The following is a 22,993-nucleotide window of genomic DNA, read 5'->3' on the forward strand; positions in this document are numbered from 1 at the left end:
CCTGGCTTCTTTCACTAAATGTTTTGAAATTAATTTGTATAAGTAGCTGGTTCATTTTTATTGTAGCAAAGTAATATTTTATGACTATACTACATCTTTATTAATAGGATCTATTTATGTATATATCCAGATCATAGACAGTACCTTATCTAGAGAATCTTTTCAGTATCTTTGTCATCTTTACTCAAATAGGAGTAATTCTCAATGATCAATTTTGAATTCTTTGGTCAGATGACTTAAACCATTAGTAATATTTTTGATTGGCTAAATATGCTGGTCTAGAACTCCATTTTATCAGTTCTAAGATAATATTTTTCACATTTTTATATCTCTAATTTTGCTGTATATTCTGCAAGCTTTGATACCTTAAAATTGCTATCAGTCCTGTCTTAGTGGTATGAATACTTTCTATTGATACTTCTGTTAAGATCAAGAAAGTAACAGCACCAAAGTATCATTGATTTGATAAAATGTACTTTAAAAAAATTAATGTTTAACAATTTGCCTTATATAATTTGTAAGTTTGTTAATAATATGCTTTCTATGTGTTATATAAGACTGGGGCATGAGTTTTAAGAACCTTTATCATTATAGTTTCATTAATATTCATGAAAATATTAATATCAGTATATTAAATTAATCAAAACACTATACTTAGTTTCACAAGATCTGCATTTAAACTAGATCAACATAAACTCATAGGACCAGTATTAAATTTAGAAAAAAATTATTCTTATTTAATAATAGTCTCATTCTCATAGTATTTCCTTATGTATTCTGATACATTTATGTATCACTCCAGCCCCTCACTTATGGCCTTCCTTTAAACGATGTCTTAAATCCAACTTGTTAATATAGTTTCCTTCCCTTCCCTTCCCTTTCTCCTTCCTTTCCTTCTTTTCTTCCTTCCTTTCCTTATTCAGGGTATCACTATATAGCCCAGGTAGCCTTGTGTGGGTCCTCCTGCCTTTTAGAATTCTGAGGTTACTGGGATTACAGGCATGTTCTACCATGACTTGCTAATATTGCTTTTTATTTTGTTAAATTTGAAAATATTTTGTTTGCTTTTTTTTTTTTTGCCAAGTTGGTAAGCTAATCCTTTCAAGTCAGGAAACAAAGTAAACTCTTTAATATTAAAACTTAAAGACTTACTTTAAAATTTAAAGACTTACTTAAATATTAGAAACTTACTTGAAAATTAAGAAAAAAGAAATTGGAAGTATCAAGATGGAGAGGACGGTTGAACTGACCAAAGTAAAGCATGTTCACAGCTGGGATACATTGAGAAACCCCTTTAAACATTGACTTTGGAATTAATAATGAAAGACAGGTACAGCATGTGTGTGTGGGGGGGGTACTTGTGTGAAGGGGGGGTGAAAGAAGGAGATAAAGGGGAAGGAATAGGTTTGATGGGCTTCATATACATACAGGCAATAGAATGATAAAACCTCTTGTAATTGCTCTAAGTGGGATAGGGAATGGGGAGTGGGGGTAGGGGGTTGGGATGATGGAGTAGGTGATCTAATCAATGTACTGTAGAAGGCTTTTTGGAATTTTCACAGCAGATACCCTGTATAATTTATATATGTTAATAAAAATGGGGGGGGGAGAACAAAAAGAAAGAAAAAATAAGATTGAGAGAAGGGAGAAGGACGTAAGGTCAGTGGCTTTCCTATATATTGCTGTTTATAAGGTCTGCTATTGAGAAAGGCCAGGCAATCTTTTTATCAGTTTGGGAGCAATAATTAGGCCCAATAATGAAACATTAATTTTCCTCTTAATTTTAAGAGTTGATGGGAAGGAAATCTTAGCTAATCTGAAAGATCAATAAATCAATTTATGAAGAGCCTTTTAAAAACCCTTCTCTCTACTCAGCACTGCAAAGACATGGTAATATGTATCTGTTTTATTCCTTCAGATTATCTAAGCAGTCTTAAGTTTTTCTATTCCATACTTATTTGATGAATATAAACATTTGAGTAGTGTATATATATATTATTTATTTATGTGGCAGTACTGGGATCTAAACTCAGGGCTTCATGCTTGCTACCCTTTGAGTTACTCTGCCAGCCCATGTATGTACGTTTTTTAACAGAGTTTTTCCTTCTTTACAGATGGTTTAGCTGCCTTGTCATTTTCCATTAGTTCTCTGACCTTGATTGGAATGTTGGCAGCTATAACTTACACAGTAAGTATAATGATGATAATTCAGTTCAAATTAAAGAATCGCCTTATAAGGCAACTTTTTTATGTTAGTAATCTATGCAACTATTTTCCTCTTTAATATTTTAGTTTTCTCTTTCAATCTTCAATATTTTTACTTAAAAGGATGGTAAAGTTTTAACTATTAAAATAATCATTTTAATAAAATAGTTATTTGTATTTGTGAAATTTAATATTAGAAATAAGTTATAAGACTTGTGCACCTTGAAGGTGATTATATACTTATACATTAATAGATTTACTGATGTATAAGTAAGCAGAATTCTGAGCCACAGGTCAATATCTGTTACTAATTCAGTAGATTTATCTTATTTGGTGATAGAGTTTTTAAAATCAGATATTTTATATAGCTCAATACTTTTCTAGTATGTAGAATTTTTAATATTATACCCTTTGACATTTTGTTTTCTGTTTTTATTCAAGTGTTTCTGGAAGTGGCAAAGTGTGAATTACAAAGGATTGACAGACATAGAACTATTCTTTGAGTTTTTGCTCAAATTAGGAAGGAAAAGTCAAAAATAAATGCTTCTTTTTTCTTTTTACATCCCCTTCCTCCCAACTCAGTTGTACAATTAGCATTAAAATAATCTAGAATCTTTTCACATTAATGAAGTTTATGTTTAGAGCATTTTTGATTCTTGCAAAGATGAAAATAATGTATATAAGGGTATTGTTTGGGGATGTTTTCCCAGTATGTCTTTATTTAGGCATTTAAAAAATGGGCTGTTAGTATAAGAGCAAAATTTAGCTTGCTACATGATCATTCATGTGTCATGATTTATAATAAAAGAAACCATTTTGTTATCTTTCAGGAGCTTATATGGGTACTCGGTTTTATTACTCATTGCCATTTTGTGTTTTTATGTGTTAGCAATAAGGCATTTGTCATCTGACATTAGTGAGTGATTATTTTTCCAACTCACAGAAATAATATGTACAGCATGTCAGTTATTTGTCTTTTAAGAAGGCCTCACAAATTAATAACATATCAGGAGTTAGATCTGGAGCTTTAATTGCTATTTCTATAACTAATTTGTTTTGCTAATTTGGGTTTGTCTTTTAACCTCTCTGGGTCAGTGTCTTCCAGATTATATGGACATAGAAAATGCTTTAGAACTTTTAAAGGTCAAGTGATGATGTTTATAAAGTGCTTTGATAATTATAGGGAAATGAGGAGATAGGGAGTTGAAAGATTAGTTAGGAGAAACAAATGGAAAAAGAGAAAAACTGATATGTAACATCACTATAAAAATCTAAGATAGAAAAGGTCTAGAATTTTACCCTAATAGTAGCCAGACACATTAGGGATTATGAGGAAAGATGTAAGACTTGTGAGTCAGAGATGAAAACCTTTATTATTAGCAATAGCACTAGCAATAGGATTGACATTTTCTTGTGCAGGTTTCTTGAGTCTGAATCCCAGTGATTGGTTGAATAGAACCAGAGGAAGCTCGCATATAGTTGGTGCATTGTAGAAGAGCTTTAGGGAAGGTGAATTTTTTATATGGACAGTAATCATGCCTGCCTTTCCTCCTGCCTGCTGGAGGAAGATGCCATCTGTATCTACCAAGGCTATTCGCTATACAAACATACTTGAAAACAGAGGGAGGAAAAAAAAGAGAACAGTTAGTGCTTGGCTTGCAAAAATGTATGGAAATGAACAATGGAGAATTATCTCCCAATGGTCAAGTAGATGCAATGGAGGAAAAATAAGACAGCAAAGGAGATAGATAGCAGTGGAGGATGATGCTACTGTCAAGGTCAGGAGTGACTTCTCTAACATTTTAAAGCTGTGACAGAGAACTTAAGTGCAAAGATCCAAGGTGAACCCATATATGCTGTACTCAGAAAATAACAAGGAGAGACAAGGCCATTGTTGCTGGAACTTAGTTAAGGAGGGGAAGAGAGGAAAAAGTTTAGATGAGAGTTGGTGAGATGCCATGTCATGTGGAGCTGTTACCAGAAAGTTTAGCACTGGTAAGTAACTTGGTTCTTATGTCTGGCCAGAGAAGAGTTTAGGCAAGACCTACAAATGTAGTAAAAAATAATAGTAATGTTTATTAGGAAAGGATTTAGTGCAATAGGATAAAAATGGGGAAAAATGAAAAAGGGAAAAACATTTCCTGTTCCCCATGCATGAGTCTTTTGAGTAAAGACTCAAAATGCTGGTCCTCATCTCTTAGTCTTATACTTTTGGAGAGCTGAGGGAATACATGTGGTCAAAGATAATTCATCTGGGAAGCTAAGATGGGTTCTAAAACAGGTTAGTGTCATCCAGGCCAATTCAGGTCACAGGAACAAAAGGTGTGCTTTAGAACTTCATTTGTTAGACATGTCTTTTATTCTTTTTGTCCCGCTACCCATCCAAGGAGCCTTGGAGCTTAACATTTCAAAGAGAAAAGTGATGCAGATAGCCCTGGAATGCAAACAGCCCTGTACTTGTAACTTAACATCTACAAGGTATGGAGGAAGGTGACCAGTTGCTCTGGTTTTTTAGTTTTTACCTTCTTTTTAAATCTGTTTTAATATCTGAGTCTGGCCCATTTTAATATTTATTAGAATAATATAATTTCCCTGTCTCCTCATCTGTAATCCTGATTTACCTATCACTCATGGCTAACTGAGCCTTATAGACGTTGGTTAAGGTTTCCAGTTTTATTCTGATTGAAATTAGAAGCCATTGGAAGGCTTCTAATGGAAGCCTTTTGAATGGAAAAGCAATGGGATATGGCAGTCATTTTAAGGGTACTGATATGGCAGCTCTGAATTAAATAAGCTATAGGAGTGGGGAATGGGAATGGAAAAAACTAAGTAAAGTTACTAAAACTATTTGGAAGAGAGCTTCCCTGTAGGTAGTGTTAGTGTAAGGTACTGCCAAATTAAGACCACGCCACATGTGGAAAGGAAAGATTTATTAGTCCAGACTGCAGGGCTGCCCCCACCCCCGCCCTGAGATCAGGGAGCAGTGACTTGGGTGAATTGGGTAGTGGGCTTTATAGGAGGGGCCGAGCCATGGGGGAGGGAGAGAGTCTCTGGTCTCTGATTATCTGCGATCACCAGATGGAACAGGTCGACATGCCTGGCTAGTTGAGTAACTGGAAGTTCCTGAGTTGTTTTGCAAGCCGAGAAACAATCAGCAGGAAGAAACAAGCAGTCATAAATCAAGGGGTCTGGTTTTAAGGTGTAGCCTCGGGTCCTTCCGCCCGCCCCAAGAATGTCAGGGACCTAACAGTTAGTATAGAGAGAAAAATTTTAAACTAATATAGTGTTTTATAGTATTCAAATTAAAATGTAATCAACTAAACCAAATATAATAATCATTGAGGTAGTTAAGATATGCTTATAGAAGGTTTATTTTTCTAGAGTAGAGAGGGCTAGGCTTAAAGATACTTATAAAACAACCAGAGGAACTTATACTAAGACAGATTGGAAACCATAAAGGCACTAGAAATGTTGCAGAATATGTAGGTCTTAAGACCTAAGACCAAGATTCCAGGATCACTCTTCCTAGGAGATACATATCTATACATACACACACACACACACACACACACACACACGCACGCATATATATTATTTTTGTGAGGTACTGGGGATGGAACCCAGTACCTCATGGTTGCTAGGGAAGTGCTTTATACTTGAACTACATCTCTAGTCCTTGTTTTTAAGATAGGGTCTCACTAACTTTGCTCAGACTGGCCTTGATCTTGTGATTCTTCTGTCTCCCCTTCAGAGTAGCTAGGATTATAGACAGGCACCACCACTCCTGGCTTATATGTGTTCTTTAAGCAGATAAGCAATAAAATCATGCACTTGGTGCAGAGGCTTAAATGTGAATTTCAAGTTCATGGGTCCCTTCACCTACTTTATCATCTAAATTTCTTCATTTTTATTTTATAGTGAAAGTATTTAAGAGAGAAAGTTGTAGTGATTTGATCAAATGACCTACTAAGTCTTTTTGACCACTCACTGAATAATCATTATTATCTTAAATATTCACAGTTTCATGTGGATCAAAGTGGTGAGAAGTAACCAGATGTCAGAACAAGGGCAGTAGACTCTTGGTATCACAGGTCTCTGGTTCCAAAGAGTCCACTGTTGAGGAGGAGCCATGAATGTGCTGCAGATAATTGATTCATTTTTCCCATAATGCTGCCTAACTTCTGTGAAAGACAGGGAGTGTGGCCTTGCAACAAGTCTAAAGCTTTCATTTTATGTCTTCAGCTAAGTCCCTGAACTTTTGTCTTGCTTTTTGGGAGGCAGATTTTCATAATATTAAGGACAGGGAAGCACTCAGCAGATCACACAACAGTTTAAACACAACAGACAAACTAGACTGGGAGTTTCTCCTGATCAACTGAGCTGCTCAATGCATGTAGGAATTTAAACTTTTGTTATTAAAATTTCTTTTGTGTGTGTGTGTGTGGGTGTGTGGTAATGGAGTTTGAACTCTAGGCCTCACACTTGCTAAGCAGGCACTCTACCACTTAAGTTATTGCACCAGTACTGTTTTGTGTTAGGTATTTTCAATTGCTCGGGACTGACTTTGAACTGTGATCTTCCTGACCTCTGCCTCCTGAATAGCTAGGATTACAGTTGTGAGCCACCAGAACCCAACTTTCTTTTGATTTTTAACCACACGTGGTCAAAACTGCATATAATAAATCCATGAATAAGATAGGCTTGCTGTATATTATGGTCAGTGAGAATGTGAATTATTCAGAGATATTCATAGTTGGGAAGGCATGGATAGATACATATCATGCAAGTATCCTCAAAGCTTAATAAGAAAATATTTTGCTACTAAACTATGGTTTGGCCTATTTTAATACCTATAGTGTGCATAGAGGGAGACAAGGTAGTTTAGATGAGATCCTGTTTGAGGGGGCCCTGTGGAAGGCATACCTGAGCCGTAGACATGTGCGTGAGTCTTTGTATGAAGTCTAATATCTGATTCCTAACTTCCTCATCTGTAAAAAGTGGACCAATATTTAACTCAAACTTTAGTAAAAGTTACTTGAAAAACTTATGCAAGTTCTAATAAAATTAATTGAAAGTCAAACCATTTATTGATAGATAGTTTATTGTAAATAGGTAATTAATAGTGCTAATTATTATGTTTGCTTGAAGTTGGAATACAAAGTTTTCTCCTAACTTATTAAAAATCTTGAGAATTGGACTCTTCACTGGGTAGATCATAAGAGTATAGTAAATACTCATGAGTAAATACTCTTGTCTACAAGAGATTTAATTTTAACTAAAGTACCCATAATGAGAAACTAATGCTTAAGAGTACTTTGACCCTGAATATGTAGAAGTATCTAAATGGAAAATCATGTCTGCTATAGAACTTGTAACTAATTTTTTAACTGAAGTTAGAGGTACTTTTGTACTTTATGTTTTAGTCAAGTGTGGGTTTCTTAGATATGTGTTACTATATAATTGAGAAACTAATTGATTATTTAAATTTTTCTGAGATTCTGACTACTGTGCATATCTTAAGAATAGCCAAATAATTGGGCCCTTGGTTTTCAGAAAAAAAGAATGTCAAACTGTTAGCTTCCCTATTGTTTTAAGCTTAAATTAAAAAGTAATCTTTAACTTTAAAGTTAAAAAAGTAAAATCTCTAGGCACAAATATCGGTGTAGATATTTTAATTTTTTTGATGCCACCAAGTGGGGAAATGTTAAATAATAATGTTTCCATGCAAAATGTATCATCTGGGCCAGTGAAGTACCTACAGGAACAAGATAGCTAAACTTTTTATTCTACACCATATCAATAAAACTTTAAATATGTCCTCTTGAGATGTTAATAAATTATAAATATATCATTAATCTATCCACATTTAATATAAAATGTAAATAAAATAGATTAAATGAAATTAAAGTGATAACTTAAAGATTCAAGTATAGAATAAAACATTTAATGTTTCTATTAGAAGTTTGTCATGCCCCCATGTGTTTGTCATGCCCCCATGTCTTAGTTTGATCTTGTATAACACACACAAGTATACCATGGATTGGGTAGCTTAAACAGCAGACATCAAGCTGTTAGTAAGCTAGTTAGTAAATAAGGCTCTCTTGGTGAGAGCCCACTTCCTAGTTTGCAGATGGCTGTCTGAGTTCTCAATGTTTCTTCACACAGTAGAGAGTAGAGAAAGAGGAAACAAACTCCCTTTAAAAGTCATACTTGTCACATTCCATGTGGTACCATATTTCTTTGAGTCTCTGCCACTGATGGTAAGATGCACCATTTTTTTGTATGATTATAAGGAAAAAAATCCCTGACAATACTTTTTTATCACTTATAATTTTTATTGTATATTTAGTTAGAGATATTTATTGGTCTTATATAGATACTTTTAAATAATCACGTAACTCTCTGCTTATATTGCAAGAAAAATAGGAGTGAAATAAATTTGAAAGGTATTCCTAAAACTGCACATCTGGAGTGTAAAAATTCTGAATTACTTTTTGAACTGGTTATTGATGTCCATGTTTTATTACACAGTATTGTCTTTTTTGCTGTTGAGAATTGATGATGCAGCTTTTCTTGAGTGCTTTACTCCTGTCTCTAGGATTTACTTTGAGGCGGCTATGACACCATTCTGTAAATTCAAGTTGTTTTTTTGCTTCTTGTTTTGCCATTTGAATAGCAATTCTTTGCTTATGCCTAAGTGGAAAAATGCAATATTGCATCTATTTGAGTATCTCGTCTTCTTAAGCACACAAAGCACTTGACTATTGCTATTGCTTTGCAAAAAGAATCTAGAATTATGCTTGTCGTTCCAATGAATATTTGCTTTTCTATTTATGCTTTGTCTTTCTCCTTACGTGTTAACTCTTTGTTTAAATATCAAATCATAGTACTGTCTTATAAGACATAGAGGCCATTAAAATGAGTATTTATACCAAGAATGCATGTAACTCAACTGAAGTTGACTATAATATAACCTACTGTGACCAAATTTGTGAATATGCAGGTAATTATGTCTTGACTTTTGACTAGCCAATGTTGTAAGATACCTGCAATGCCAAGGTGTATCCAAATTTTACTGTTAAATGTGAGAAAAAAAATACACACACACACACACACACACACACATTTGAATCAAGAAAGTCTTTAGTACTTGTTACATTGTTTCATTGCTTGTAACACCATGTATGTCCTTATATTTTACAAAAATGGGGGAGGCTACGTGTCCTGGTTTGTGTTGGCTCTTAGCAATAAATCTAAGACTTGTGTGTTGGAAACCATCATTCTAGGTAAAGTAAAAGGTAAAGGAGGAATATATATTCTCATATTTAAATAGGAAATGTTATTATCATCTTGGAATTCTCAGCCTCCAGAACTTGGCCTCTGGATACAGATGCACTCTGTAGTCTTCTGTGATTTTGTTTTCTCAAGGCCTTTCCAAATCCAGTTTCTGGTCTTGGATCTACTTTCACACCTTTTCTAACTTCACAAGTCTGTGTCTGAGGCCACAAGGGGCACTGTGGGCCCAGGATAGGCTGCTGTTGAGGAAGTGCCCTGTGGCCTTTGTGTGGCTCCTGGTGGGAGATCTTGACTTGCACTCAACTGGTACTGAACAGTTTTGGGCTTGTCCTACAGGTGGAACTAGCAGGACTTGCTTTGGAATTGGATGTGAACCTCCAGGTGGGTGGGCTCAGTTTACCCTGCAGAAACCTCCCTCAGCATCCGTGGCTCTGGGTCGGAAGTTCTAGAAGCAACAATGGTGTTGGGGGGGTCGTAATGATATGTCCTGACACTAACAAATCCTGGGCACGGCACTGCCTTTAAATTCTTGATTAATGTTTTCAGTTCTTAGCCTTCTGGGATCTCAGATCATGTCTCTGGCTATAGGTCTAGCAACTCAACCTCCCTGACCACCTCCAGGCTTCAGTCTGAGAACACGGTTATTTGTTACTGTTTGTCACGTGTGAATAGCAGCATTCACTTTAAACTGAGATTAGACCCTGTCCTGAGCTGTTGGGAACCCTGCTTGCTCTCAGCCTGCTTTCCTGTGTGCAGGGACCTCTATGCCTCTATGGCTGGACCTTTCTGTAAACTCCTCTCTCCTAATGAAGGTAAGAGGAGCCCTCCCCACACCAGTGGTCTCTGGAAAAAAGAAGCCCACTGCTGCATGGTTACAGGGCCATGGTGTGGATGCCATCCCATATACGAAAGGCAGGGGAAGGAAACCCCGTGAGTCCTGCCTGGTGGACACAGCCATCTCCAGCACAAGTCAATGACTGGTGCAAACTGTTCTAGATTCAATTCACCATAAATGATTCCATCTATCTAACTTTTGTTTCTACCATGATCAAGTCAAATGGCTCTTTACTGAGATCCATTCTATAAGCCAAAGTCCTGGCAATTGAATAAAGAGTTTGTTGAGTTGGGAGAAATGTAGGAATAAACCTTGTGCTCTGTAAAAACCTGCCATTCCCGAAACCCTGACCTGCTCTTCTTGCAGCAAGCTTTGTGCATTCGTTGTTCCTTCCATTTCAGAAACCTTTCCTAATTGGTTCTTTTGTCCTATAAGTAGGAAGACAGCTAGTGAGTTTGGTGTGCCTGTCTGCTACTGACTGGGGTCCCAATTATACTACTTGTCTTAGTCCTTTTAGGCTGCTGTAACAAAATCTGATAAACTAGGTGGCTTATAAACAATTTTTTCACAGTTTCAGGTGAAAACTTATTTTTCACAGTTTTGAGTGTTAAAAGTCTGGGATCAAGGTGCCAGAAACCTCAGCATCCAGTAAGGCCCCAGTTAATAGATAGCCATATTTTCTCCAGGTTCCCTCACATGATAGAAGTGAGGAGACACACCTCTAGGGTCTTTTTATAAGGGCTCTAATTCTGAGTCCTCATGACCTGATACTTCCCAAAGGCTCTATCTCCTAATACTGGTCATGTGAGTGACTAAGTTTCAACTTGTGAATTTTAGAAGCACACAGATCAGTCCAGAACAAGTATTTCAAGAAAAGGGACAGGTTACCCCCCTACACCGGCAGTTTTTTAAAAAGTAGGCTGTGGACAGTTCCTGTTTCTGGGATATTTCAGCATGCTGCTGTGAGAAGCATCGTGAGTGTTTCCCATGCGTGCCTCAGTGAGATTTGAAGCTGTTGTGATACCTGAGTAAAAGCCCCAGAGATATCCACGTTCTAATCCCTGGGATCTGTGGATGTTACTTTACATGGCAAAGGCATTTTACCGATCTAAGGGTCTTGAGATGGGGGCACTGTGCTGGATTATCTAATGGACCCTAAAGAATTACAGGTGTCTTTATTTAAAAAAAAAAAAAAAAGGCAGAGGGATGATTGAGGACAGAAAAGAAGGAGATGAGAACATAGAGTGAATTACGTGGCTACAACCCCAGGAGTGTCAACAGCGTCTAACAGCTTATTGAGGCAAGAAAATGGATTCTCCCCTGAAACCTCTAGAAGGAACCAACCCTGCTGATACTATGCTTCCAGCCCTGTAATCCTCATTCTGGACTTCAGGCTCTAAGAACTATCAGAAAATAAGGTGCTGTTACTCTGTAGCCCTAAATTTGGAGTAATTGGTTATTGTAACAATAGCAATCAAATACAGCTGGGTATCAGACACTTTTGACATCCTCTCTGTGTATTATACACTTTTCATTTGTGCTATACAAGGCTTGTTGGTGCTAATGCCTTCTCACTGGTAAGCTTTACATATAGGAAATTATTTTATAATAGTCTTAATATATTCATTGTAGTTTTATAGGTGATAAATTATGTCTGTGCAAATTAGCATTTTTGTCTCTTCATTTGCAACAACTGTGCTTCTCTGTCTGTTTCATGGACTGATTGTGTGGGCAGATTCTTTTAGAACAAATTAAAAAGGATGGTGATTTCCTACTTCTTGGGGTACTTAAAAAACTCCTAAGTAATAGCTGATTATAGAGGAGAAGCCCTCTGTTTGCTTCTTATAGGCTTCACCTGGCATCTTCAAGCTTCCATGAGACCTCTTCCTTGTGGACCCTAGGCGATCGGAACTGGCTTCTAATTCACTGTATACCTCCTGTTTGGGCTTCTGACATAATTATTTACTTATAAGGTTTTTTTTTTTTTTTGTTCATACACTATTTATTTATGCAAGAAATATTTATGGCTATATGTATGATTTTTGAACATTTTTGTTGGTGATTTATTCTTGGAAATCAAATAAATAAAATTGGAGGCAATTGTGACCAACCTAGAAGTGTTTTTAAACTACTGTGCATGCCATCTTTTAGCCTTGTTGATTTTTTAGAAAGCCACTTGAGGGCAGTAGTAAGCAATAAAAATTTTGTTTCTGAAAAGGTAGTGTTTTTGTGTGTGTGTGTGTGTATTCTTTAAAATATATATATATTTTAAAGAAGCCTGAGGTTAAATTCAAAAGGTTGTTATTTAAAGTCTTTAATGTTTTGCAAATGTTTATTAAAATCTAAGTATTACAGTTAAGTCTTCAAATAATCATTGAAACTTAAACATGTAATCTAAAAGTAGGCTAAAAGCTTGGTAGCCAAACAGTAGTTACTTTATTTGCAGTCTTCAGACAATTAAAACTTCAGAAAAAGATACTGTATTTTGATCTCATGTTCTGACAAGTTGTTACCAAGGGCATATTTTTATTTTATAAAATATTTTACATTACTTAAGGATTTCTGTTTAACTCTTCTAATAAATATACCATTTCCATGAAAGGAAATAATTTCATATTAATTAAGAGTTCGCTCTTCTTAAAAGATTTTTGGTCAAATATTATTTTCTTAGAAGAATTATTTTATTAATTTAATAAGTGTTTGTTCTTGGATTAAAGGTAAAAGAAAAAATTGGGACCTACTCCTAATATACCAACATATCACTAATACTGTGTAATATTATGTATATGTACGTGTGTGTGTACATAGACATACTACATATATAGAATATACTACTGTCATTGTTACTGGACCGGCTTAGAAGTCAGATTAGTCAAATTTGGCAGTTCTAGTGATTTAACAAAAGTGTTCAGACCAATAATGTTTTTATCATAAGCAAGGCACATTTACAAATCAAGAAAGGTTTCTCAGATATAGTGTAATTAAAGTGAGGCCTGAGTGTCATTGGTATTTTCCAATGAACTAGAGTAAGTAGGTAGTATTATGGGGCAGGGCAGACTATGTATTAAAGTGTTGATGCTGGCTAAGAGTGAAGTAGTATAAAATTGAAGTGTTTAAAGAATGGTAAAAAAAATTGTTAGACATGAGATAAAGTTGACAAGCTGGTAAGTGTCCAGGATTGCATTAATTGTGTCTAGTCACAAGACCAATAATCCTACCTGTCATTGAAAAAAAAAAAAAACAGTAAACTTTAACAAAAAATCTTATGAAATTTCATATTTATATCTATATATGTATGCGTTGAATCTCTCTAGTTAAAGTAGTAGCAGGTCACTGTATGGCTGCCTTCTTACCTTCTGTATTGGTCCAAGAGGCCCTTCCTAGAATCCTAGGAACTCCTAGGAGAACTCTGTGAAAAATACCTCTTTCAGTCCTGGAGAAACTTAGAGGATATTAACTAGAAGAATGACATAATCTGACTTGGATGTTAGAGTGAGAACACATTAGAAACAATAGAAAAAGGGTTTTCAGAAAGTGACACCAGCAGACCAGTCAAGAAAATTAAATGACCTAATATTTGACAGCGACTCTAAATAAAGACTGCCACTAATACTGACAAGACCAAAAGATTCCTAGGGAAACAGTGTTGACTACTGAAGTCAAGGGATTCTAACCCATTCAGTACAGAATGGGGATAAGCCTAAGAAGTGACATTTACCACTACCACATTGATTGTAGTGACCTCAATCTTATGGCCCTAACTACAGGGGAGAGTGGGTAAAGTAGTTTTATTGTGTGCTCTGAAGAAAAATGTGAAAGCTGTAAAATTTTACCAAAAGCCTGTTACTGTAACCAGGAAGTAATAGTTGTCAGTGCTTCTTCTAAGGATTTAAGGCCAATAATGTTTCTGAGTAAGGGCCACATGGCAAATGCCATTTAGTGCTATGCTAATAGTTATAATAAAAAAAATGTCATTTGGACTAGGGATCAGTGATTCAAGCCTGTAATCCTAGCTACTCAGGAGTCAGAGATCAGGAGGATCGTGGTTCAGAGCCAGCCTGAGAAAATAGTTCTTGAGACCCTATCTCAAAAATACTCAACACAAAACAGGCCTGGTGGAATGACTCAAATGGTAGAGTGCCTGCCTTGCAAGTGTGAGGCCCTGAGTTCAAGCCCCAATACCACCAAAAGAAAAATCGCCATTAGAGACCAGAATATGGAATTGAGTAGTATTCACAGTAGTCCATTTATTCTTAATGCTGCTTAATAGCTAAAAATTATTTCTTGGAAGCTATTTAAATACTTAGCAAAAAGATTGGTTATAAATCTATAGAATTTTAAATAAACTATACATATAGATAATTGGTATACTTTTAAAATACCATGTATATATTAAACTACTTACTTTTTTCTAAAGGTTTACATGGAGAAAATTATTTTTGTTTTCAAATTGCTTTTGCTAATTCACACTTTCTGAACCTGATTAACCTGAAGGTTTAACTTATTATTTTGATAAATATCTTTACATTAAGTGTGTAATTTGGTCTTTGAGAAATAGTTAATGCTACAAGTACATAAAAGTAAGTGTGAAATAAAAATTGAGACAATATGATGGTGCATTCCCATATACCATGTTCTTCAGTGACTTCTTCCACTGTTGTTCACTCTAAAGGATATATTTTACTTGAAATTTGCATATAATGTCTTGAAAGAGCTTTATTAAAACATTTCAATGTTGTTTCTTTTAGGCCTATGGCATGTCAGCATTACCTTTAAATCTGATAAAAGGTACTAGAAGTGCTACTTACGAACGTTTAGAAAATACTGAAGACATTGAAGAAGTGGAGCAACACATTCAAACGATTAAATCAAAAGTGAGCTGGTGTTTTGTTGTAATTGGGAATCTGAAAATTACTTTATCTTTGAGATACCTTCTGATGTCACTTCAACATTGGCAAACACATAGTTATTATATTGTTTGAATATTTTGCAACAGGTATTTCAAGAACCATGTTTGTATTTTTAAAAATTTGTCTTCTGTATAACATAGAACACTGGCAATTTGAAAATTGTGTAAGTTTCTAACAACCAAAAAGCAAAACTGGACCTTGCTAGCTCTAAGTTGTGTGACATCATAGTTCACTATATTGCTTGTGTTCAAATTTTGAGTATAGTTGAACGATATAAAGATTTATGTAATCTTGCCAATTAAATTTACTTCTAAAATGCATTCCACATTTTTCTTCCTTTATCATCTTCAGATTATATTATTTAAGGATTAGGAAAAATGGTAAGCTTTCTGAATTATTCTAGTAAGCTAGTATGATCCTGATAAAGAAATCAGGGAATAACAGCACACATACTATCTTTTATATGAGGTAGAGGCAAATTTATTAATGTAAATAAAAATATTAGTAATTCAAAACCTATGCTGAAATAAAAGAGTACTTCATAATGATCAAGCTCGGTGTATCTCAGAAATGCAAAGATGATACAAAATAAATTGCAGTAGTTTGATATATTGAGATTAAATGAGAAATATGAGCTTCTTAATAGATGCCAGAGAGTATTTGACAAATGTAATGTCAGTATCATTGCCACTCTTTAGCATATTCCTGGGGATCCTACTCAGATAAGAAAAAATTTAGATAGAAATGTTGGGAGAAAGGGAGAAAAACAGCAAAAATAATCTTTGATGTTTATAGATATTGTCTACCAACACAATTAAAATTGACAACTGATAAACTAGTAGAACCAGTATGAGCTCTTCAAAATGTCTAGATTCAAACATAAAAATTGTTAGCTGGGCGCCAGTGGCTCACGCCCCCTACTCAGGAGGCAGAGATCAGGAGGCTCATGGTTCAAAGCCAGCCCACAAATAGTTCCGCAAGACCCTATCTTGAAAAACCCTTCACAAAAATAGGGCTGGTGGAGTGGCTGAAGGTGAAGGCCCCGAGTTCAAGCCCCAGTACCACAAAAAAAACCAAAAATTGTTAAACAGTTGGAGGATATATATTCATAATAGCACAAACTATAAGGAATGTCAAGATCTTCCTGGTGGAAATTATAAAAGTTAACTAAATATTATAATAGAAGACTCAAAGAAATGGTGAACTTCATCAATTCCTAATTGGGAAGATAAAGTATTACAGAGATGGAAGTTTTTTTGTTTTTTAACAAGTTTAGGTGAAGTTTCTGAAAAAATGAAATTTACATAAAATCTCATATCACATTAAACTGGATTCTGAATTCAAACCAAGTATAAAAGTTTATAAAATACTTAATAGAAAGTAAAAAATTGCCTTGATGTTAAGACTTTTCTAAAAAAGACATAAAACCTAGGTGCTAATTCAGAGCTTTATGACTTTAAAAGTTTTATGATGTGAAATTTATGGACTAGAAAAGGGCACCTAAATGAAAGTTAAAGACCAACAATAATGGGGGAGTAACTGCAGTGAAGGTGATATGTAAAGAGATCATTAAGCTAGGAAGAAAAAGGATAAGCAGCACCCAGAAACAATAGCTCCCAAAGTTAGTTCTCTAAAGGGGAAACTATATGAAATTATGCTTCAGCCAAGTAGTGATCAGGTTGACCAAGTGCCCCAGTTTACCTGGGACTGAGATGATTTCTAGACATGGGACTTTCAGTATGAAACCCAGGATCACTAGTAACCCTAGTAAGGCATGAAAATTAGAACAGCTCAATACATACATTTTTATTCTTTGGAAATTTTTTTAGTTATTACCTATGTGAAGTAGTGATGAGAATTTAGGGATCAGTAAACCGCTTGTGGGAATATAAGGTACAGAGCTTTTTATGGAAAATGGAATGTTATTACATGTGCCTTTTAATAACTAAAGTTTAACCTAGCAGTTCATATGTATCTATATGGATTAAATGTATAGATTTGTACCCAGTTATATAAAGATGTTTATCGCACATCACTAATGACCCTCACCAAGAAAAAAGTAAGTATTCAAAAATAAGTATTTGGTAAATTAAGATACCATGGTGTGATGTACTGTTCAGGAATGGAAAGGAATGAGGTAGATTTATATAGCTTGAATAATATAAACTCATATTCTCTCAGTTCGAATTCTGGCTCTATTGATTATACATCAAACATCTCTCGTCTTATTTTTCTCATTTATTTACCTAATAAATGAATACATTACTATTACCTATTTCGAGGGGGTTATTTTGAATATTTAAGGAGAATAAATATAAAAAGAGAAAGCCAGTTTTAGGTACAAGAAAAGTACTCAAGATACGTTGGCTATTATGTGGAGCAAAAACTGTGAACACCTGTCCACGTATGTGAATGTGTAAATACATGAAGAATATTGGTCTGGTCAGCAACAATGACCATATGAACGGGAGTTGTAATACTGTATTTGGGGGCAGAGTGAAGGGAAGCTTTCATGTTCTTCTTCTTTTTTTTTTTTTTTTTAATAAGGGGTATGTGTTGGATCAGCGTCTCTTTGGGAATTTGGTAGAAATAAAAATTCTGAGCCCAGTTTCTGTTTTTAACAAACTTTTCAGATGATGCTTATGTATGATAAAGTTTGAGAAATATTAAGATATGAAAGAGGATGGTTAGTTTCAGAAGAGCCTGGTAGTGTAAATATGTAAAAGAATTTTTATACTTGTGAGAATTTCTTTATTAAAATTTTTTTTTATATAATCCACCTTATATACTTTCAAATCGAAGCTGCAATGGGGTATGCTGGAAAGCAATAGGTTGGGTTTTTGCTAAGAACCATTTAATCTTTAATATCTTTAACAGGAATGTTCAAGACATTCTGTTCTCTAATATCTTTACATTTTTAAAATGTAGTCAAGTGTAAATATTTTTCTTACTCCTTTCAATAAAGCAAACAAGTTTATATCTCATCTTTTTTTTTGTATTTAGCAATTACCTTATTGGAGTTTATTATTGTACCCAATTAAAGACACTTAGGTGCAGGGAAGTTGAGGTGGCAAAGTGCATTGCTGAGACATCAGGAACACAGAAAACAGCACATAAAAGTAGATGGGAATTATCTGCAGTAGGCTGGCCAAAGAAAGCATGACTTATTTGCAAATATACTTGGAGAACAAGGACGTGCCAACTTAGCAATCGTTATAAAAACCTCTGTTCATGCCATCTATGCTTGTGTTGTATCTATTGGCTTTTGACATGGGCTTAGAGGCATCAGTTCAAGAAAGACAACCACTCAACTAATGGGAGGAAAAGGGAAGGACTAAATAAAGACGAGAGAAGGAGTTTGGAAGCAAGGGAGAATAATTAAACAAAATACATAGTAGTTAATACTTCTTATAAACAAACATCCTTTTTCCTTTTTTATGTTGTGCTTTTACAAATAATTGTGATCACATAACTTTACTATATTTTTGCAAAACAGAGCAATCAAAGGTCAGTATCAAATATGTACACATCTGCATTTTTGTGCTGACCCTTGGTTCAGCTATATTTATTGTTACATTGCAGTTGTCAGATTTTTTTCTGTTTATAAATTTGCCCAAGGATTGTTCAAGCTAAAAAAATGTTGTTGCCTGATTTGCTAAATCTGATGAGTATTTTATTAAGACCCTAATGGTAAAAAATAATTCTTTAATTTCTATTATTTGCAGAGCAAAGATGGTCGACCTCTGTCAGCAAGGGATAAACGTGCCTTAAAGCAATTTGAAGAAAGGTTACGAACACTTAGGAAAAGAAAGAGGCACTTAGAATTCATTGAAAACAGCTGGTGGACAAAATTTTGTGGTGCTCTGCGTCCCCTGAAGGTAAATGGAGTTTTAAAAATTATGCTGTCACTCTTTTCTCAAGTTTATGTAGTGCCTCTCACAAAGATTGAGTCCTTTTGAGGCATTACAGCATGACAGTAAGAGCGTGGGCATTAGAGTTAAAATATCTGATTTTTTATCACAGTTCTTTTGTTTCATAGTTTGGGCAAAGTATGTAACCATTTAGAGCTTCATTTACTTGTGTAATGTAAGTGTTAGATAGTTTACCAGGAAACTGAAATAAAAATAAAGTGATATGATATGCTATTAGCATATTTTGCAGGTTTGTACTTCTTTATAAGTAAGATATATGGGTCCCCTATTTAGAACTCAAGAACCCTAGCTGAAAGTAATAGATTTTGCCTCATTGTCAGATGGTACTTCTGAAAATATGTAGAAAGGTATTATTGAGATAGAAAACCATTATTTTCTCTTTTTTTGGAAACCATTATTTGCCATCCTTTAATTCTTACAATAGTGGTACCTGAATTTAAGTATGAAGTTGAATTAAGGAAATTATAATGTGACTCAGACTAAAAAATAATTAAAACGGCTGGCCACAGACTTCCACATATACCTGTCCTATATCCAGGGCCATTCCAAACACCAGAGCTTTGTGTACAATAAATAGTAAGTTGGAATTCATAAAATGCAGTAAGTAGGGTTGAATGAAGTAAAGTTAGGCAAGATGGAGCTACAAAGAGGGTTTGGCTAAATTTTGAAATAAATGTTTTAGAGAACATTAAAGATGAGCCTGACAGCTTGAATTCTGGTGCCACTTTGTCTGCTTCTTACAATTAGAAAGGAAATGCACTGTTTACCCTAAAAAGCCCCTGTATAGAAAGTTTTGCAACAATATATCATATCAGTTAAGTTAGTTCATTCTTCTATGTGACCACTTTTTTAACCTTCTTTTAATTGTTTGTTTTGCTTCCTGTTTTGCAATGCTGAGGATTGAGCCCAGTGCCTCATGCATGCTAAGCAAGTGCTCATCCCCCCAGCCCAGAATAAAATTTTTAAAGACTGAACCCCTTCTCAAAGTGATTTGTCTTCAAAGCACCAATAATATGATGAAAGCCTCTCCAATTCTTACTTTAATCTTAAATTCTTTTTAACACAAATGTTTATAATTTGATCTCTGTAATTAGCTGCCTTCTTTTAAATTACATGTCCCATTTAGCTGAACATATGGTTTAGAACAATTTTTAAATCAGTTTTATTAAGTGTATAGATTTATTTTGTCTGATACAGATAGGTTGATACATTCTAGTGCCTACTTCACCCTCCACAGCTACCTCGTGCCTTCTCCTGCTCCCATGAACTCAGACTCCAGCTAGCCATTGATGTCCTTTCAGTCATTAGAGTTTAGTATTATGCATTCAAGACTTTCATATAAACGACATCATAAATGTAAACTTTTTTGCCTGGCTTCTTTGGAACAACACCATGTTTTTGAGACTCATCACGTTGCTTCTTTTTTCCAGAGGGTCATTCCATTTTATTGCTGAGTAGTATTCTGATGTGTGTCCGTATCACAGGTCGTTTATTCACTCACCTGTTAGTGGACATTTTGGTTGTTTTCCAGTTTGAGGCTATGGTGAATGATGCTGTTTTGAACGATTTTACACAAAGCTTTGTGTAGGTATGTGCTTTCATTAATTTCTCTTGGATAAATACCTAGGAGTGGCCTGTTGTAGGATTGCCTGACTTAGGGTTCGTGAGAGTTACCCTGACAATGCACAACAGTACCTCATAGTTCCTACAGTTACCCCGTGGCTCCTGATGCTGAGCGTTTGCCCCATGCTTATTACTGTTTTCATATCTTCTGCAGAATTTGGCCGTTTTCCACATTAGATTTTTCTAAAGTATATTTTAACCTGATGTATAGTACTTATGGGGTAAAATATGACACTTCAATACATATGTACAATGTATAATCATCAGATTGGGGGTTTTTTTAGTTTCGAGAATTCATTATACATTCTAGATCAAGGACTTTGATTAACGTCATATCTTAGTATGTGGCTTATTTTCTTTATGTTTTTATTTGCTAACACTGTTATTCAAACAGTGTTAAATTTTTATGAAGTCCAGTTTATTTATTTTCAGTTTATATTTTTGTGTCCTCAGAAATCTTTGTCTGTCTGAGGGTAGCATACATTTTCTTCTAGATGTTTTGTAGTTTTAACCCCTATTTAGGTTCATTGTCCATTTCAAATTAATTTTGTGGCTTGAGGAATAATGTTTGTTTCAGTATTGAAATCCAGTTGTTCCAGACCATTTATTGTCAAGATTATTCTTTGCTCTTTGAATTTCCCTGGCAGCTTGGTCAAATCAAGTAATTGTATGGCTGACTCTGTTTCTGAACTCTTTCTCTGGTTTATTGATCTCTGTGTCCTTATGCTAATACTTCATTACTAGAAATTGATAATAAGTCATTAAATCAGGAGTATAAACCCTTTGCCCTTTAGTTTTATGTTCTTTTTTTTTTTTTTTTACAGTACTAGGACTTGAACTCAGGGCCTACACATTGAGCCACTCTACCAGCCCATTTTTTGTGGTGGTTTTTTTCAAGATAGATTCTCACCGGGCTGACTTTGAACCATGATTCTCCTGCTCTTTGCCTCCTGATAGCTAGGATTACAGGCGTGAGCCACTGGTGCCTGGCTTTTTTTTTTTTTCAAAATCATCTGTCTCTGGATTTCTATATAAATGTTAGAATCAATTTAGTCTTCCATAAAACACCTACTGGACTATGTTCTGGGATTACTTTGAAGCGATAGGGAAATTTAGAGAGAATTGATGTCTTAACAATATTGAATTTTCTAGTCCATGAATGTGGTATCTTTCATTTATTTACATCTTCTTCAATTTCTCTCAGCAATGTTTTATAATGTTTGGTATACTGTCTTACAAAAGATCTTGAGAAGTTTATTTGTTTTTAAACTGTTGCAAATTATGTTATTTTACTTCTCAGTATTTGTTGCTCATATGTAGACATTTATACGTTTTTACCTTGCATCCTGCAACCTGGCTGAATCATTAGTTCTAGCAGCTGCATTGTAAATTCCTTAGAAATTTTTGTATACCTGATCCTGTCAGCTGCTAATATGAGTGCTGTGGTTTAGATGTCCCCCAGTGGCTCATGTGTTAAGAGCTCAGTGTCTTGCTCATGATACTATTGAGAGGTGGTGAAACATTCCATCCAACCATGAACTGAAACTGTGACTCCCCTTTACTTCTTAAAAGTTTATTATCTGTGGTATTGTCACAGTGATGGAAAGCAGACTAACAGTGAGATTTCTGTTTTTTTTTCTTTTTCTTATTTCACTGCCTGAAACCTCCAATACAATTTACCTATTATTTCTTTCATCATATAAATGTGTGATTACTGAAGATTGATCTAAATCCTTATCTGTTTTGCTATTTTCTTGTTCTAAGCTAGAAATCTGGTAGGCATACCTGAAAGAAATCACTGGAGATCCAAAATGATTGTTATGTAATTAAGTATCTAGCATGTATGTGAAGAGTTAAACATGGCTCCTTTTCCTTAAGTAAAATAGGAAAGTTATTTCTTATTCATCACTTCTGTTTGTCTATAGTTGACATAATTCAGAAGTAGAAAGCCATATGTTTATTTAGTGCTAAAACATCAGCATCCCAGTCAACCTAGTTGAAAAAGGTAGAGAGGTAGGTCTGCTTACTCTTCTGTACTATTCTCTGTATGCTGAGGTTGATTTAAGACCCCTTAAGAAACTTCAGATACAAAATTTCTTTGAAGGTATGTTCTTTCTCAAAATTTTGTGTTAGTATTGCCTTTTTACTGTTTTATAATCCATGTTTGTTCTATTATTAAAATATACTTTAAT

The 22,993-nt window shown here is 34.8% G+C and overlaps 1 protein-coding gene across 2 annotated transcripts in view; it reads left to right on the top strand.

Annotated features, from left to right (window-relative positions):
* The window catches only part of Lmbrd1 (LMBR1 domain containing 1), a 114,236-nt gene that overhangs the window by 64,233 nt on the left and 27,010 nt on the right, over window positions 1-22,993 (top strand). For both annotated transcript variants that reach the window (XM_074080471.1, XM_020159302.2), the window contains exons 7-9: window positions 2,115-2,188; window positions 15,085-15,210; window positions 18,972-19,124. In XM_074080471.1, the coding sequence (XP_073936572.1) occupies window positions 2,115-2,188; window positions 15,085-15,210; window positions 18,972-19,124 (353 nt within the window). The remainder of the gene's footprint in view (window positions 1-2,114; window positions 2,189-15,084; window positions 15,211-18,971; window positions 19,125-22,993) is intronic.

This window comes from Castor canadensis, chromosome 1 (genome assembly GCF_047511655.1).
Source record: "Castor canadensis chromosome 1, mCasCan1.hap1v2, whole genome shotgun sequence".
Lineage (NCBI taxonomy): Eukaryota > Metazoa > Chordata > Mammalia > Rodentia > Castoridae > Castor > Castor canadensis.